General features: G+C 42.7%; 2 protein-coding genes and 1 long non-coding RNA gene across 5 annotated transcripts in view; 1 reads left to right on the forward strand and 2 right to left on the reverse strand.

Moving 5' to 3' along the window:
* The window catches only part of cacnb2a (calcium channel, voltage-dependent, beta 2a), an 85776-nt gene extending 84064 nt beyond the window's left edge, over positions 1 to 1712 (reverse strand). For both annotated transcript variants that reach the window (XM_038729879.1, XM_038729863.1), the window contains exon 1: positions 1062 to 1712. In XM_038729879.1, the coding sequence (XP_038585807.1) occupies positions 1062 to 1145 (84 nt within the window). In that variant the 5' untranslated portion in view covers positions 1146 to 1712. The remainder of the gene's footprint in view (positions 1 to 1061) is intronic.
* LOC119911056 lies at positions 1290 to 10349 on the forward strand. Its single transcript, XR_005445764.1, has 3 exons — positions 1290 to 1349; positions 5119 to 5237; positions 10198 to 10349. It is a non-coding gene; the product is annotated as an uncharacterized LOC119911056 (long non-coding RNA).
* On the reverse strand, positions 5244 to 18840 carry LOC119911016 (zinc transporter ZIP12-like). Of its 2 annotated transcripts, none has more exons than XM_038729923.1 (13): positions 18650 to 18840; positions 17551 to 17847; positions 16828 to 17154; positions 16538 to 16745; positions 15503 to 15666; positions 15163 to 15334; positions 14147 to 14319; positions 13869 to 14024; positions 13615 to 13695; positions 8130 to 8202; positions 7843 to 8001; positions 7542 to 7729; positions 5244 to 6380 (listed from the first exon to the last, which is right to left on the reverse strand). In XM_038729923.1, the coding sequence occupies exons 2-13, from the start codon at positions 17794 to 17796 to the stop codon at positions 6252 to 6254; spliced, it is 2076 nt and encodes a 691-aa protein (XP_038585851.1). In that variant the 5' UTR covers positions 17797 to 17847; positions 18650 to 18840; the 3' UTR covers positions 5244 to 6251. The 2 variants fall into 2 exon arrangements, with proteins under 2 accessions (XP_038585851.1, XP_038585845.1); XM_038729917.1 differs by having other exon boundaries at positions 13863 to 14024.
* Positions 18841 to 18916: the final 76 nt, after the last annotated feature.

Consider the following 18916-nt stretch of genomic DNA (forward strand, 5'->3'; position numbering starts at 1 on the left):
GAGGGAGCTGTTCTGATGGTTCCTTATGAGCTGGTCATGTAGAACAGTTTGAGCAGCCCAGAGAGTCTGGAGGAGCAGGATGAGGTTTAATTAACCTGCATAGTGGTAAAGTATATAGGTGCATTTACTCAAGTATAAGTGCTTTAGTTTATTTTTATTTTATGCTAGTTTGTAATTTTACTCCACTAATTAATTTACATTTACTCATTTGGCAGACGCTTTTATCCACAGCAACTTACATTTGAGGAACAACATACAAGCATCAATAAAGCATCAAGAGATCTACAGTGACAACAAGATAGAGCTATTAACACATGGCATCCATGGGGTTAATACCTAAGGAAATTCATAGGGAAATGTTGCACTTTGTTTCTGACAGTTACTTTGCAGATTATGATTCTTCAATCAAAACATCCGAACAGTTATTGAAATATAGCATTTTGATCAAATTTAAAACTACCCAACAGTGTGTAATAATGTTAAAATTACTTTCACTTCGACCAAGTTACAACATAAAAAATGCATCAATGGAAATATTCCAATATATAATGATGCGTAAATATACTTTTACTATTTAAATTAATTTTGCTGATAAGTTACTAATATGTAAGTGGGTACATTCTGGTTTCACTACTTTTTACTTAAGTAACTTGGAGGACTTCTTCCACCACTGGACTCAAATGGGTTTGAGAAGCAACAGAGTCAAACTAACCTTTCTGAAAACCTTTTTGAAGTATTAAGTTGTGGATATAACATTAAAACATTACATACCGGCTAACCTGACAATAAAATATGTAGAAACACCAACCTGACTTACACCAACACAAAGTAAAATCAGATTAAAGCGTCGACATTTTTAATTCAAGTCAACCGTTAGGAATTTAAAAACGGCCACTCGCGAGGTGACGTAATGAAAACTTCAGTTGAACTAGCTGCCACCAATCGGCGCGAGGAAGTTGACAGGTTGAACGCAGGTGAGTGGAGTTCACCTGTTTTCTTTAGCTAACTTTCGTAAACAGGCTGGAAAAAATGTCGGCGTCATTTAAATGTAATGAACTTACTTGTAACATCGGATGTTCCAGAGGATCCATGTGTTTGCCCAGAGGTGTTTCTGCTCTTGTTTTTGGAGTATTACTGACGAGCATTACAATATTTCATAAAAGCAAACATTCAACAAAACCTGTCGGCTTGGACAGGCGCCCCAGCTGTGTGCCAGATAAACGCTAAGGCGCATTTTTACACCCAGTCACCGGCTTAACGACTTGAAGAAACGTGGCTGCTGCTGCTCTGAAACTGGCAATCTTCAAGTTTGAGACAGGAGAGTTAAAGGAGGAGCTTGAGCGGAAGAGGTTCGTGGAGCAGTTTTCCTGTAGTTCAGATGGTGATGAATTGAATTCTCGGATATTATAGCCTTCGGCATCACACAGCCTCCAACCCACACTGGCTGAGAGCTCTCCTGCTCCGTGCGCCCTCATCCAACGCCAACACCTCTGCCTTCCCACAGAACAAACGGATGGAGATGAATAACAGCTTGCAACCAGCAAATCTGTCTGAAAATAACATTTATGGGTTTAAAGAAATGTAACTAAAGTACATTTACTCAAGTACAAAATTGAGGTTCTTTTCATGCAGTTTCATTCTTCTACTCCACTACATTGTTAGAGTAAAATATTATTTTACAGCTTTATTTTGGCGTACTAGTTGCAAATTAAGGTTTTTGCATACAAAACAAATGAAGAGCATATAAAATGATATGATGTTTTGTTATAAATTAAAATACCCATACAGCTGAAACGATTAGTACTGACAGAAAGTTAATTAGCAACATTTCATGGTTCCAGCCATGGTTTGCTTTTTCTCTTATATTTATTTTTTATTAATTTAGAATTTTGTACTATTGGTTGGACAAAACAAGAATTGTGAAGTGTCACTTTGGGCATTTTGTTTCTATTTTCAGATTTTTTTATAAACCAAACAATCGATTAATGGAGAAAATAATCAGCAGATTAAACCATAATGCAAATAATCTTTTGTTACAGACAAAATAATTAAAATGAGCTCCTCCTCGATCAGCTACAACAGTAAAATCCTGCGTTGATGATATAAAATAGAACAGTAAGAGGGGCCATTTTCTGTATTGAGTTTTATGTGTATTCAAGCCTACATTTTTCTGTTTAACATTATTCCCATTTAAATTCCATTTAGCTGCTTCAGCTTCAGGGTCCTGGTATTGTCACTGTCACGTCTTACTCAGCCTGTCTTCACCAGAATATATAGGTCAATAGGTCATATAGGTTGATTATGCAGCAGCTTATTACGACCTTTATTTACGTTTATTGGTAGGCTGAGACCTTTAGGGGCCTTATGACAGTAGCAATAGAAGAAGTCAGGTGATGTGAAAAGCAACAATGTCCACGTTATCTGATGGTTGGCGTGGACGGGTGGGCCAAACCCAGGACTTTCACATAGGATGCCGAGGTTTGAGTCCTAAGTCAAAGTTAACTTGTTGAAAGTTTTAAGTAACATTACCAGTTGATTTTACTAGGTGACTTACATAATGTACTTATTTTTACCCAAACCATGAAATTTTTCTGAACTTAACCACATGCTTTTGTTGCCTAAACTAAACCAAACCACCATCCATCTTCTATCCATACATTGTCGCGGGGAACAAACTACCGCCATTTCACAATGTTAACCACCTGCTTAAAGTCATGTGACAATTATGGCTGTCGCTGTACTGGTACCAACAGTCGTGTATGTCATTTTGGAGAAAGGTCACATGTGTTGTACTTTCCAGTATGTTGCATGGGCCCATTTCCCGAGATGTGACGTCATTTTTCTGACTTCAGTGTGTGCTCACGTGCTCTTTAAGGATTTAAGGGGGGGGGGGGGGGGGGGGGGGGGGATTCTGATTATTTCAACAGCACATGAAGGCACCATCAGTCTCCACTCCCTTTCCAAGCGTGCAAGAGAAGCTACAGTGGCCGAAACGCTGTGTTAAATAATATGTGTGGTCCTCCATTTGTCCAAATTTCTCTTCTTTTCATACTTATAAGAAACCAGTCGACTACTACAACTACTACCACTACCACTTCTTCTTCTACTGTATTCAACGTAGTGAAGAAACGCGCTCTGTAGAGCAGTTTGTCCGTTTAGGCTACTGTAGAAACATGGCGTTGCAACATGGTGACCCGCGGTGTATGTAGATAGAAATGTCTCATTCTAAAAACATAATGGTTCATTATGTAAGGTCTTTATACACCACTGAAAACATAGTTATGGATATTATATAGCATTTTTGTCAATAGATCTTCCTAAATATTACACACTGAAATTGTTAACAAGTTTAACAATTAATCAATTATAACAATTAAAAATATATATTTCCATCGACTAATCCATTTATTGAATAATTGTTTCAGCTCTACATCTAAGTGAAACATTTGCTAAGACAGAGTATTTTACCTGACGCTGTTTGTACCTGTTGAGTCCCAGGTGAGTTCTCCACAGTGGTGAAGGAAAGGTACAGCATCTTTCTAGTGCCTATCTGTCACTCAGGCTGATGCAGCTGGGAACAGCCATGTGAGTTTTTTTACACGGCGTGATAGCACAGTACTGTACACACAGTGGTACAGTGTAATGAGACAATTCAAACCACATACTGCAGCTGAAGTGAACCCCTTCCTCAGACATGTTTCTACCACAGAAGTTTTGTTATTCATTATTGCCCTCTGGTGGTTTCACGTGCCTATGCATTATAAAGGGCTACCACAATGACATCACACACCAAAGACAGTTTGCTCGTCATGGTTAGGAGCAATCAGACTGTGGAAACAGCTGTATGATGTCATCTGTGGCTCTGGAGGAAGCGCTCCAAAATCAAACCTCATTATGTCAAAGTGATGTCATCAGGGTTACCTCGGCTTGGAGGAAGTTTTTAACAGAAAGCCAGTGTTACGAACTGCGTGTGGGCTTTTACCAGGCCACAGATCGTTTTGAGTTGCAGTATGGGAAATGTAGGATCCAGTGTTTTTGGGACTTGAGCCTATACGGACTAAAAGTCAGGATATCTCTACTGCGATTTTGTACACTTCTAATTTGATGGAGTACACTTTTAAGCTAGAGACCAAATGACACAAGAATGTCCAGCTGTTACTTACTAACTTAAGATTTCTGCTGTCCATACATATAAAACATACTGTGTATTCTACAAGTCTTATGATTGTGAACACAGCTGTCACACTGCTAAATTGATCCCATGTGGTTTTGTGTGACAACAATAACAGGTGCAAAGGATTATTTTCTGTCCGATCCTTTTCAAATCAAAGGGAAAACACTTTTATATTTCCTGTCTTGTGTGTGTCCCTCTCTCTCTTCGCTTTCCCTGTTGTTTCTGCGTATTGTGCTGCCCCGATGACCCTGGAGCTGAACTCTTCTCCTGACCGGTCTCTGATGAGCAAGTGGGAATACTCCGTGTTCACACCAGCACAGCCCAGATAAAAAGCCCTTCCTTCCTCCGTCCTGGCAGCAGCTGCCTTGAAAAGACACACACATGCCAAACAAATGCCTCTTTGGTGCAAAAGAGCAGATGTACACAGAAATCATTTGGTCTGAAGCTTTCCTGGAAATACCAAGGGGGGGGGGGGGCATTTCCAAAATAACAGCAAATATGCTAGAATAAGAGAAAATGCTATGGACTTCCTGCTATTGTTTGAACATTACTCGGGAAGTCAATAAATGGTGTCAGCTTTTTCTGATGTGATAGCCAAATAATCTCATGACACTGTCAATATAACTGACTTTGCACTTTGATAGTGAGCTTAGAATGGCAAATTAACATAATCACCATGTGCAGTGAAACTAATCCTCAACACAAATAAGTGCTTGACAGCTGTTTGTTCAAATTTTACAAAAATATGTTGATGCTGGGAGCAGCAGAATCTAATCACAGCAAGCCAATTAAAGAGAGGGGGAAAATCTTCTTTTCAGCCCACTCATCCTGTCAAAATCACAAATCCAATTTTATGTACAAACAAGTTGATTAACTGTGTTTCCTTTATCTCCTTGTACTGATGCATTCATCATATTTTCTTCTTCCTCCATCTCCTTTTGCAGGCCCACTCTGGCCGGTGAAGAGTGTGTGCGCTGTGTAGGCCGGATCGCTCCAGAGTTTCTGTCTTGTACAGCGAACATTAGTCATCCAGGTTGGTGGATGAAGAGAACAAGTAGCTCAGGTGGGTGGAACTGCCCTCATATTGGATCACAGAGAGGCCTCAAAAACAAAGAACAATGCCTCTGAGATGAGAAGCTGAAAGAGAGAGACGTTTCTCCAAACAGAGCTTCAAAAATACATTTATTTTAGAGCAGCTTGTGCCTAACAAAGCTGTATTACTCTTTTTCTTTGTAAATAATATAAGAGTTTATATATATACATTGCTATATTAAGAGTTTTGTACATTTAAAGTAAGTTCTAATCAAATAAAGCTTTATTTTTGGGGTCCTAATGTTCTAATAATTTTCTTTGAAGTTGCCTGGAAAGAAATATGGTAAGATAATATATAATATATGAATTTGCTTGAAATAAAAGGGAGTGATGACTTTGAAAGACATGGGTATATACCTGGCAGGGAGGGACAAAAAATCTGATCTTTTTAAAATGTGTATTTTGTGAGTCCTCTAATTCATGGAAGGGCAATACTAACTTTATAATTAGTCCAAATTTCACAGAAATTTCAGGAAACTTTCTGGCAAATACTGTAAAATAAAGTGTGCATTGTACTAAATCAACAAAAACCCACATAACTTGATGACCTTTTAAATCACAGTATAAATCAGTATATCAGTATGAAGACAATGACATAATATTCATACACATACAAGCCAAAACAAGTAGATTTGCAGTACTTTATATTTTGCAGGTGAGAAATTTCTTTAAAATCAAGTTGTTTGATTGTGAGGCCACGTAAATATATTACAGATATGCACAATAAAGGTCAAAGGCCAAATAAGGTCATTAGAGAAACTACGTAGTGTCCAGACACAGACACCCATGATACCTAACATACAAAAACAAATCATATAGTATACAAAAGAGAGGCTTCAAACTGCTAATGTACATTTATCATCCAGAGACTACAACATCATAAATACCCACTCATTGACCAGTTATGAGTTGTTAAAAAGTCCAGGTGGCAGTAACATGTTTCTTCAACTCATCCCCATGTGAAGAGATATGTCGTACACTGCGTTTAGAATTTGAGTTCATGTTCAAAGAGTGCGAGGAGCAGGAGACATGCCCAACCCATCAATAGGCCGAGGTTTTGTAGGAGAAACATGAGATACGGTCTGTCAGTCTTCACTCTACTCATCTCTGGGAGCTGAAACATAATAGAGAAAGGAAAAAAAATAGGACTTTATTTAAAGGAAAGGCTAGCATTATTCTATATTTTTCTTACGGTCAAAAAATCCCATGAAAAGACCAAAACCCTTTTGTTCCTAGTGTTTATCTTATCTTATCACACATATATAGCTGTAAAGTGAGAATGCTTTCAAAAATAGATAAGTTAATAGATCATATTTATCAATTAACAAAATATAAAGTGAGTGAACGGAAGAAAAATCTAAATCAAATTAATATTTGGTGTGAATACCTTTGCCTTCTAAACAGCCTTAATTCTTCTAGGTACACTTGCACAAAGTCTTGGAAGGAACTCAGCAGGTAGGTTTGCCCAAACATCTTGGAGTGCTACCCTCTAGGTTAATCCCTTCTGCACAGCTGTTTCTGTTTCAACAAACGATTGTGTTTGCACCTACATATTGAACTGGAACAGCACCGGTTTGGTAGACTTGTTTTATCATATATACCCACAAAATCCCTGACGTTGTGCAAGTGTACCTAGAAGAATGAGGCTGTTTTGTAGGCAAAGGGTGGTCACACCAAATATCTATGGACATGTCTATTTTTTAAAGTGTTCGTACTTTACGGCATTTTTCCACACCTAAAACATTTGTACAGTACTGTATATACGTCTTCTAAACAAAGCTATCAGATGGGCTCAAGTATTGATCTGATCGTATTCCCTGAAGGTCTTTTACCTTTTAACCTTTTTTTTCAGTAGTCAGTCAAGTTTGTTTTTGTACTGCTAACATTTGGAGTGGCAGTAACTAGATATTTTAACCATTTATCTATTACTTTTAGCTTTTTCGGGCATTCTCAAATGCAACAATTGATTCAGGGTGGTGGGAAACTGAATCATGTCCAAATTAGCTGAGCTACTCCACAATCTTTCCATGTAACCTGGAAAGTGCAGAAGTAACTCCTGGGGTAAGTAAGTAAGCCTGCTTGGGAATTTAGTGCCATGAGTTTTTACTGGACGCTGTATCTTGGACAGTTCCCAGGTCATAACAAAAGAACATGGCACTCTGTGTTTTTAATAGTTTTTGTCATAAATGGAGGTCTTATGGAACAGAGAAATATATCAGGATCATATATGCGATGGGATTTGTTGTCAATAGAACTACAAAATGTCCCCAGTTACCATTTCTACCAGGGACAAATATAGGAAAATCCCAGCAGTAACAGCGAAGATCCACTGCTGCACTTCCATCTCAGAGGAAACAAACAGTCCGATGTAGAGGCCCATGAAGGCTGTCAGAGCGCTGAGAAAGTTCATTAGAACGGCAGTCTTCACTGAGAGTCCGGAGCTGAGCAACACTGCAAAATCCCCTGTGAGACGGATAGCAGAACAAAGATAAGTCGTCAGTCAGGCAGAGTGTTTCCTGGCCTCAGCACAAAAAAACAACAAACATGTTCCTAAAGTAAGTACTGTGACCTCTCACCCATCTCGTGCGGGATCTCATGGCACAGGATGGCCACGGTGGTCGCCATGCCGGTCTCGGCTGAAGAGGAGAAGGCCGCCCCGACAACCAGGCCATCGGCAAAGTTATGAAGGCTGTCTCCCACGATTACCATGACAGCCAGTAGAGGAACCCCTTGTCCTGGCAACACAAAGGGAGCCTCTGTTGTTGAAGCTCATCCTCAGACAATTGCTCTGTCGTGCCAGGCGACTAATTACAAAGTGCATCGCATTCAGCTGTGTTGTGCAGCTAATATTGAAGGAGCTTACTCTGATGTGAAGGCCTCATTGTGTCGGCGTGCTCAGGAGATAGTTCTGTACACTCCAAGTCATCCACTGGTCCCTGCAGGATGCAGATTGTAATTCACAGCACAGATTTATGAATTTTCTTGACCTTCTAATTTAAGAAATTATGCAGTGGTGGGTGAAAGGCAGGGTACACCTTGGACAGGTCACCAGTCGCAGGGCCACGCATAGACAAACAACCACTCACATCTAAAGACAATTTAAGGTCACCCGGAGAAGCTGTACAAGAAGTACAAATACACTTGCTAAATATTACTCCGCTAAAAGGAGTATAGAAGTCTTCCATTTAAATTTCTACTTGAGTCAAAGTACAAAAGTACCTGCTTTTAAAAATTCAAAAGTAAATTTATCAGAAGTAAAAATTACTATTAGTATGGTTATGCATGTCAGGGCTTGCTGACATGACAAACAAGAAAATTTTAAAACGATCTTCAAAATTAATTAATTTTTGTAAATCAAGTAATAGTTTCAACTGTAGGCTACTTGTAAAAATGTTGGGTAGTTTAATTTATAACAAAACATTATATTTTTTAAACTCGTCATATGTTTTGTGTGTAAAACTCTTAATTTGTAAAGTACAGTAACTAGTAACTTAAGTTGTCAGATAAATGTCATGGAGTATGGTTCACCTAATTAAATCAAGGGGGCTGGATGAGAAAAATTCACCACAACAGGATATTTTTATGTAACAAGAACGATTGGAAAATAGATTATAGTCTGTAGTTCACAAAAACAGGCTTTCCACGTGAGTGACCGAAATATTCTAGTTTTGATGTATTCAGTTGTTTGCACACAATTCAACACAAGCATGAAGTGCTTCCTGAATGATTCAGTACTTGTCATTCCTCGACATCCTACATGCCCTGTTCCTTCATGCCCTCCCACACCACTCTTTAACGGCTGTTATATAAGAGCAGTGTAGGAAAATTGATTTGAGCGAATTTCAGTCTGTTTTTTTAGACGTGAACATGGATTCAGTGGATTCATAGTGTTCTTGCTCTGCAGTATGTGTAGAAATTTTTTTATACATGAGGGCTGGGCAATTGTTTTATGCTATTGTATGTGTGTGCAAATAAAGAAACTAACCTCAACTTTGCTCAAACAAATGTATTGGTGGTTTTCCTATTAACAGTGCCCTCTAGCAGAAGTGTATTGTTAATGACAAGTACATTAGTGCTTTCTAGATGCTTGGGTGGAGGAGTAGTGTGGGAGTGGAGCGTCACTGGGGTGAATTAAACTGTACTGACTCTAATAACTCCACAGTGATAAAGCACAGTTAACACAATATTTAACCAACATGTTAACTTAGCCGCTACCACAGCTGCGTCTTGTTTTTTGGGGGGAATGTAGGAACCTTTGTTGCCCAAACTAAACTTTTGTTTTTGCCAGTAATGGAGAACAGTGACATTATGATTTGATCAAAATATCCCAAATAAACACAAAGAGGGTTACAAATTAATGTGATGCTAATCTTTAGTGTATTTATTGTCTCAATAACCAATGAATTACCAGCTACAATAAGCCAGCTCAGACCAACCCAACTTGACAAAAGAAACCACTCTTCATCATCTACAATTCCAGGATTACTATGTCTTATAAAAAATAACCAGCAATATCCACTTTTATATGAGAGGCACCTGAGCTGATTTGACAGGGCTGTGGGGTTACATCAGACATAAAGGGTCTATAGATGCACTACACCTTATCCAGTATGTTTTTGTTGTATATTTTAGTGTCTCCTATCTCTCTTCTGGGCCCTTGATATGTGGCAACATTTTAATGTTCTTTTGTTCCCCACTGTGTTTTCTGTCTGTCCTCCCTGTCTGTGTCTGTCTGGGCGTGGCTACACTCCCTGGCTCTCATTCCACTAATCAAGCTCCTGCAGTATTTCAACCCCAGTCCTCCTCACATTCTTCGCCAGATCGTCAGTTAACCACATGTGGTACATGCGTCAAGGCCAACTATCTTCTCCTGTAAGATTCCCTGTAATTTCTGTCTCTCCCTGGACTAACCTGTTTTTCTCTGTGCCCAGGATCACACTACCTCCGGGAAACCTGCTGAACGCCACACTCCGCTCTGCTCCTATCTTGCCTGGACTAACTCCCCTCCCCTGTGTTCTCCATTCTGCCCTGTTGGAGCCAACTGTTGCACCTTTCAATAAAACCTCTTTGTTACCCCTTCAAACTGTTTCGAGTCTGCCTTTGAGTCCTCAAGTTTTTGCACTATGACAGAACGATCTGGCCAAGGCATGGACTCAGTGGACTTGGACTCAGATCCATCTGGGGTACACAAAGCCCTCGCCAGTCAGGGATATCTCCTTGGACAACATGAGCAATTAATCAGGACACTCGCTGAGAACAGCCAAGCCATGGTAAACCAAATAGCACAATTAACTGCACAAGTTTCCCCACCTGCTCCTCCAGCTGCCTTCCCCCCCACCTGATCCGGTGGCTGCCTCTCATCACCAGGACCACCCAGCACCTCCTCCACTCCAAGAATCGTATGTCCCCGACCCAGAACCCTTCTCCGGAGAACTGGATAAGTGCCGAGGCTTTCTCCTGCAATGCGCTATGGTTTTTACCCAACGGCCACGGACTTTTCCTTCAGACTAGTCCAAGGTACTTTATGTTTTGGTATTATTAAGGGGGCGAGCCCTGGCTTGGGCTGAGGCGATTAATTCTAGTCGATCCATCTCCTCTTACACCTTTGATGAATTCGAAGCCTTAATGAAACAAGTCTTTGACCATCCAGACTATCAAGGAAATGCTGCGAGACGATTGTTACAGTTACGCCAGGAGAATAGGAGTGTTGCAGACTTCTCTGTTGAGTTTCGCACACTGGCGGCTGACTCAGGATGGAACAATGAGGCATTACTCGGGGTATTTATGAATGCACTTAATGAACACTTAAAGGATGAACTGGCAACAAGAGATGTACCCTCTGACTTTAACGCCCTTGTTTCGTTGGCTATTAGGATTGACAACCGCCTTCGCGAGCGACGCAGGGAGAGGTCAGGCCGCTCACGTCCTCCCAGTTACACTCACCTTTCCTCATTACATCCCATGAAAGCTGAGGGCAGCCCTGAAGCAAAGACCTTGGAGACCTCTACATTGCCGCCCTCTGGTGTAGAACCCATGCAAATGGGGCGAGCCCATCTCTCCCCAACAGAACGTTTCCGCAGATTAAGAGCTAGGGAGTGCTTATACTGTGGAAAGCACGGCCATCTCCGTGTTTCCTGCCCCGTGCGGCCAAAAGACGGAGCTCATCAATAGAAGTGGGGGTATTGGTGAATGAAACTTCTTCTTCTTCCCCGTCACATTCTAGAATGCAGCTCCAAGCCACTCTTTGTGTCAATAAAGTGGAACTCCCCTTGCTTGCGCTTGTAGACTCTGGTGCAGATGATTGTTTTTTGGATAAAGAATTAGCCATGAGGTCTGGAATCCCCGTTGAGACACTAGAAGCCCCTCTTACAGCTAACGCTATTGATGGCAGATTGCTGGCCCAAGTTACCCAGCGCACCAAACCGGTAGCCCTAGTAGTATCTGGTAACCATAGAGAGGAGATCCAATTTCACCTCATTTCAGCCCCCCACTCACCACTGGTTCTTGGTTCCACCTGGTTGAAGCGCCATAACCCCCATATTGACTGGACTGAAAGGGAGGATTGTGAGTTGGAGTTCATTTTGCCATTCAACCTGCCTGCAATCGGCACTGCCGCCTGTGGTGGCTGCTGTGGCACCTTCTAGCCCTGAAAACCCCGATCTGTCCTCCATCCCTGTAGAATATCACGACCTGGGTATGGTGTTCAGCAAAGACTTAGCCCTCTCATTACCACCACAACATGTTGTCCGACTGCATGGAATCCCACTAGACATCGTTTCAGACCGTGGACCACAGTTTATCTCTCAGGTGTGGCAAGCTTTTTGTCGCACCTTAGGCGCTACAGTGAGCCTGTCATCTGGTTTTCACCCCCAAACCAATGGACAAACGGAGAGAGCCAATCAGGACCTGGAGGCCGCATTAAGGTGTGTCGCTGCCACCAATCCCACCTCTTGGAGCTCACATCTCACCTGGGTTGAATATGCTCACAACTCCCTTACTAGCTCAGCTACAGGTATGTCTCCTTTTGAAGCCTCCCTCGGGTATCAGCCTGCCCTGTTCTCCTCACAGGAATGTGAAATCGCTGTCCCGTCAGTCCAAATGCACCTCCGCCACTGCCGCAAGGTCTGGAGAGAGGCTTGTGCTGCGGAGAGGAACAAGCGCATAGCGGACAGAGGCTCTCCTGCGGAGAGGAACAAGCGCATAGCGGACAGACGTCGGACCCCTGCTCCCACCTATCAGCCAGGTCAGAAAGTTTGGCTCTCTTCCAGGAATATTCCCCTTAAAACAGAGTCTAAGAAACTGTCCCCTCGCTTCATTGGTCCCTATGAGATTGAGGGTCATTAGCCCTTCAGCGGTCAAACTGAAACTGCCTAAACCCATGAGGATTCACCCCAGCTTCCATGTCTCTCAGATCAAGCCAGTGTCTTTCAGCCCCTTGTGCCCTCCGCCCGACGCCCCTCCGCCCGCCCGGGTTGTTGATGACCACCCATACTGTCCGTCGGCTCCTGGGTGTTCGACAGCGGGGGAGGGGGCTGCAGTACTTGGTGGATTGGGAGGGGTACGGCCCGGAAGAGAGGACCTGGATTCCCCGGTCCTTCATCTTGGACCCCCGACTGATCCGTGAGTTTCATCGGGCACGCCCCGATCAGCCTGGTGGGTCGCCAGGAGGCTCCCTTTGAGAGAGGGGGGGGTACTGTTGTGGTGCTACTGAATCTCCCCACTACCTTGTGTTCTTTTGTTCCCCCCCCCCTTCCCTGTGTTTTCTGTCTGTCCTCCCTGTCTGGGTGTGGCTACACTCCCTGGCTCCAGCAGCGCACCTGGCTCTCATTCCACTAATCAAGCTCCTGCAGTATTTCAACCCCAGTCCTCCTCACATTCTTTGCCAGATCGTCAGTTAACCACATGTGGTACATGCGTCAAGGCCAACTATCTTCTCCTGTAAGATTCCCTGTAATTTCTGTCTCTCCCTGGACTAACCTGTTTTTTCTCTGTGCCCAGGATCACACTACCTCCGGGAAACCTGCTGAACGCCACACTCCGCTCTGCTCCTATCTTGCCTGGACTAACTCCCCTCCTCTGTGTTCTCCATTCTGCCCTGTTGGAGCCAACCACCCAGTCTGTTGCACCTTTCAATAAAACCCCTTTGTTACCCCTTCGAACTGTTCCGAGTCTGCCTTTGAGCCCTCAAGTTTTTGCACTATGACAGTTTCACTTCCAGGAACTGCCTTGCCACAGTCCCTGTGTGTCCTCTACCAAGTAAATAACAGGGATAATGACGGGAAGCAGGTTTTCCTGCCAAGAACACTCATAAAAAACAATAGTTCAGTCTGGCTAGTGATGAACCTCACCAGCTGTATGGTGGAGATGGACTTGCCCCTCTGAGACTGACCATTGCAGTTGAGCTCTAGGGGAAGGTCGCTAGAATGACCCTGCAGACAAAAGAAAGTCATGAGATAATGTCAACAATCAGCTCTGCAAAAGTTCAGAGCAGACCCAAACTTGCTTGTTCATGGAAATGTAAAAGTTCAACTTCTGGTTAGATAAAGAAAATCAGCCACAACGGCAGCCCCTTCTCCGTGGTGTGAGTATTTTTTACCCTTACGTGGCCATGAGAGGGAACAAAAAAAGAGAACATTCTTTCGATAAGGAAAAAGCCGTAGATCCCTGCAATCATGCCCAGAATCCTCCACAGATACTCCTTTCCTTCTGATAAGTGTTCGTCACCATGACTGTGAGTGTCATCATGGAGGCCAAGGATCTCCAAAGGAGACAAAGAAGAAAACAATTAGATGTTATTCCACAGTCATGAGAGCATCTGTACACGTGTGGAGCTTGATTCACAGTTACAGTGGATGGTGCAGTAGCTCTGTGTCCTTATACCTGTGGTATGAGGTGCAGGAGTGCATCTCCTGAGAGGGTCCCTACTGCCAGGCCCACAAACAGCTGCAGGATGAGGGTGTAGGTTTCCTGGCAGGAGTTGAAGAAGATCAGGCAGATGCCGAGCATGGAGCCCATCGTGATGAGCAGAACAGCAGCCGTGCTGTAGCCATACTCTGCAGGCAAGAGAGAGTTGGGAGTTTAGACACATTTTATCCTGTCAATATGTTAAAGCTGGGGTAGGCAACTTGAGAGAAACTAGCAAGAGACTTTTAGCTTACTGTATAAAAGTATCCAACTGAAAACATCCCACCCCCTTCTTTCACTTTTCCCTCTAAAGCCACGCCCCCCCAAAAAATTTTCATGCGCAGTGAGTGCACGGGCATGGGTGCGCGCAGGTAGCTAGGCCAGGCAATCATTTAATTTGGATCAAATGAAATAATTGTCTGTGCTTATTACAGCCCTGCGACAGCCACAGATACTGGAGTAATTTTAATTTTTGTGTCAGAGCATTTGATTTATTGATTGCTGTCAGGATGTAAAGACAATCAAATATAACAATGCTTCTGAAATAAATTAAGCCAGCTGTAAGATTGTAAATTCTGTCTGATCATGAAACAAAGGAAAACCTGGACGACATTTTTATCTTTAGAAAAAGTATCTATAGCTCTTATTGGGGGAGATACTTCATTATGTTTTATTATTGCTTACTTTTATAATATTTAAATTGTTAAACTAAAGAACATGACTTGCTTTCTATAGACAAAAGTCTAATTAGGCTGCTAACTTTTAGGCCTACAAGTAATTCATTCACAAATGAATTACACTGCACTAGTCTCTTTTCCCCAAAACCTAACCAATTTGCCCTTTTATTTTTATTTAGTAGTTCAATTCATCAATTAAAACAAAAATATTTAATGGAAAAGGTTCTCAGTTCAGAAAAAAAGTCACAAATCAATAATTGCCTGATTTAGTAGCAAATTAATTGCATAATAGTGCGATGAGGTAAAACGTCTTACTCTCGAGAGCAGTGGGCAGAGATCCTCTTGTTTTTTGCTCTGCAGACTCACAGGCATTGCCTAGCAACTGTTGAATGATGGCTGGACAAATTTGTCTGAAGTGCTCCTTGGAAATTGGCAAATGAGGATTCAGAGCAAAAGTATCCACCAGCTGATTGGCTGAAAAACATACCTGATTGGATTCAAATGGAAAGACACATTTGCGGGTGAGTAGGAGGCTTGTCAAATAAAGCCTTATGGCCCCTTCGTGCAGCCTGCAGCAATGTCGCCAGGCTTCTTATTATTCTCTGTACAGAATATTCTTTTAAATGAAATCTTCTCATTTTTGTGTCAGCCTCACCTGTGCCCAGTCTCTGCTTATTGCTCCAGTTTCACGTTTGCAGCCATCCAGCGGACGCCCAGCCCCTTTCTGTGAACTCCCCGTGAGGCCCCCCATCTTCCTGTTGCGAGAGTGTGTTACTCCTTCCTGTCCGACTCCCAGCTGATGAAGCAGCTCCTCTAAGTCTGAGCGAAGAAATCACTGCGTCATGATACTGCGGTCACCAGATGAGATTCAATTAAATTATTCAGTGTCTGTTTGGCGATTATTAAAAATAAGCAAACACTAACACAGATGATCCAATATTAAAGTTCAGCAGGGCACTTACAGAGATTTTGGATTGAACCTGCAGATAGCCAGCATTTTGTGCCATTGTTTAATAATGAAATTCATATGAAAGATGACTGTATTTAATTTTAGCAACATGGCACATCTGACACAATATTTACAACATCTTTCTTTTCAAACCTATACTGAGAAAAATCTTTAGTGAATGATGACTCATTCCTCCTATTCAGAGGCAGTGAGAGGAAACACCTTCAAGTAAAGAATTGACTTACAGAAGAGATTTAAGCGTTAAAGCTGCTGTAATCAATATTTTTAAAATAGCAATGGATGAAGTGACTATGTGTAAAAACAAATTCCTCGTAGTGAGAGAATTATCACCTGACTCTGAACTTCCCCATAGCGTCTTTTATTCCTTCACTGGCAGCAGCAAGGCAGCTATTTTTAGTGAATAGCCTCTAATAAACTCACTGTACACAACCTGCTCAGCAAAGAGACTTAACGTTGGACTTCAGGCGGCCAGAAACACGAGACCAAATGAACGCTGTGGTTGTTCTGGATCTGTTGGATTTGTAACGTGTTTTTAGCTTGTTTCAGCAGCCCCAGGCCCAAGTGACAAAAATTTTGTATGTGTAAGTTTAAATAACATAAAGAAAAAAAATACATTTTCAGGTTTCGTATTTCAACGAACCACACGATCAACATTACATAAAAAGCAAATATCAATCTGTTTAAATGTGCATAACAAGCCATCTGTGCTCTTGAACTTACCTTTTATTTGCAGGTTACTTGTGCGATTGAAGGATTGAAAGATATAGTCGGTAAAGAAAGCAGGAGACGGGAGGTTCCTCCATCTGAAACAGTGGCCCTGCAGGATGTGGCTGATAATGGCTGCAGCCAGTTTGGGCACAGAAGATGCACTAGCACCTGGATTTTCTTGCACGTTAATATCTTCAAGGAGGTGAGCGGCATCAATACACTGTGGGATCAAAGGTGAAATGATAACATCTGGACAGGCACCTGTCGAGACAGGATAGATCTCTCAGCTAAAAATGTCTTACTTGCAAATCAGATGAGTTGTCTTGATTGGATGGTTGGTAGTGCTGGTTGATGAGCTGCAGAATACTTTCTGTTTCTCTGGACGATAGGAAGAGGTTGTCCTCAGCTGGGTGTAGATTGGTGAGGGCCAAAAGGTAGTACTGATAATTCCCAAATGAGGAGGAGGAGGTGGAAAGGGAGGAAGGAGATGCAGCATTTGACACGCACAGGTCTTGTAAGTTTATTATGTAGTACAGCAGAACTGTGGAGATCCGCTGGTAGTCTTCCTTAGTGAGGTAAGTTTTCCCATCATCCTCTAGCACAGAGAGAGCTACGTCTGGTGTCAGGCACTGGAACAAGAACACGCATCAATAAGAGAGCCATTTTTGGCAGATTTGTTAGAGAGAGCAGACTATTTAGCAAACATGGAAGAAAAGTTTCTCCCAATTTTTAAATCTCACTTTCAACGCTAGACACACACATAATCCCGTTGTTAGCCCGCCTGCACAAACAAGTGAAGCACCTCTAACTCCATGGAGTTTATTATGTCAATAGGGATGTCTAAAGCCACTCAGCATGAATGCCCCATAGAGGTCAAGGACTTAAGCCTCCACATTCATTCGCATTCCAGCCATAACAAGCACATTTCTTGGAATAAGCAGGCAGGAATGGGAAGATACAAATAGTAAGTATTTAGCAAATGGTTGTAATGTTACTGATAACATTAAGACAGGTGTTGGCTTTACCTTGTTACAAATGTCCTGAGAGGTGCCAATCTGCCCTTCACAGTTCACTGCCTGGAGGAGCTTGGTGATCAGGACACCGGTGTAGTTCTTTTGGAGCTGTGGCTCATCGTCTTTACCCAGGGGCAGATCCAAGGCCCTGAGAGCCTCCTGCAGGTACCCTCGCTCCTGCCCTTTCACCTCCAGCACCCTCCACAGCAGACATAGAAGCAGCAGCAGCAAAGTGAGCGCATTGCTCCAGAAGTGCATGTTCCTACCAAGGCTGTCCGACTCCCTCGGGCTACCAGGACTGGCTCAGGGCTAGAGACAACAAGGAGATGATGGATAGAAAACACAAGCAAGCTAACTGAGAGATAAGTTTGACTCAAGGTGAACGAGAAGACAAAAGAAGAGTTGTGGCAGGCGTTAGTAATCTGCTGATCTGCTGGGCGACAGAAGGTCTTGGTGGGCGCCCTTCAGCCGAACCAGCCCTTACAGTGCAGCCAAAGCCTGGGCCCCTCAGTCCACAACAAAAGGATTAGTGCAGGCAAGTGAGAGAGCACAGGGGCAGGGAGAAGGGGGTGACAGTGGAGAAAATAATTAGTATTGAGGAAAACTAGGGAAGAGGGAAAAGCTATTATTAAAGCAAAGCAGCAGCTCACGCAGAACGATCCCAAACAAAGTAGTTCTGGTCAAACAGTACAGAGGTCACTGCACCTGTTCAGTTTGTTGAAGAAAGTCTGAATGTTTTCATATCTGTCGGTTTTCATAATGGCTTAAATATTGAACCAGAATCCTTCTTCAGCAGCATCAATTGTTCAAGAACAAGACGGGATCTGGTGTGAGTACATGTAATGTTTGTTGACTATGAGACCCCCCCCCCCCCCCCACACACACACACACACACGCATAAAGCACTGGGGACATTCAAATCAAAAGTTTTCTTATTTTGAATGATCTCTGAGTCATCAAAGATCAAACATACAGTGCAATACATGCCAAGCTTTCCCACAACACTTTCCAACATCCTCCCACAGCATTCACCCTGCAGGTCAAACCGATCGAGCTAACAGAGGACTGAAGCTGCAGCAATACCTGAGACAGAATAGATGAAAACGCTTACCCGATGAACCAGGTCTACCGTTCTCCCCTCAGCTCCTCCCAGCTGCTGTAACTAGGTTTGTTTTCCTGCTCCGGTGCGATAAACAGAGGATCCAGAGCTTGTTTGGGGAGAATTCTTGGGCATTGGTGCTGCTGGTAAAACCCTCTTACGAGAAGTAAGAGTTGAGTAAGCTGCTGAGGATTAGCTGCGACAGCCTCAGAGGGCTGTGGTTGCCATGGAGAACGCTACCTCATTTTCAACAATGAAGTGATGGGGGTGGCTAGATGC

The sequence above is a fragment of the Micropterus salmoides genome, unplaced genomic scaffold (assembly GCF_014851395.1).
Source record: "Micropterus salmoides isolate LMB-PRFRI ecotype aquatic unplaced genomic scaffold, ASM1485139v1 Ms_hic_scaffold_1, whole genome shotgun sequence".
NCBI lineage: Eukaryota > Metazoa > Chordata > Actinopteri > Centrarchiformes > Centrarchidae > Micropterus > Micropterus salmoides.

Coding starts and splice junctions, on each gene's coding strand:
- LOC119911016 (XM_038729917.1), bottom strand. CDS start 17,796: ATGCACTTCTGGAGCAATGCGCTCACTTTGCTGCTGCTGCTTCTATGT. Junction 8,203..13,614: donor CCATCTCCACCATACAGCTG/GTGAGGTTCATC, acceptor TGCATCCTGCAG/GGACCAGTGGATGACTTGGA. Junction 7,730..7,842: donor TGAGATCCCGCACGAGATGG/GTGAGAGGTCAC, acceptor TCCGTCTCACAG/GGGATTTTGCAGTGTTGCTC.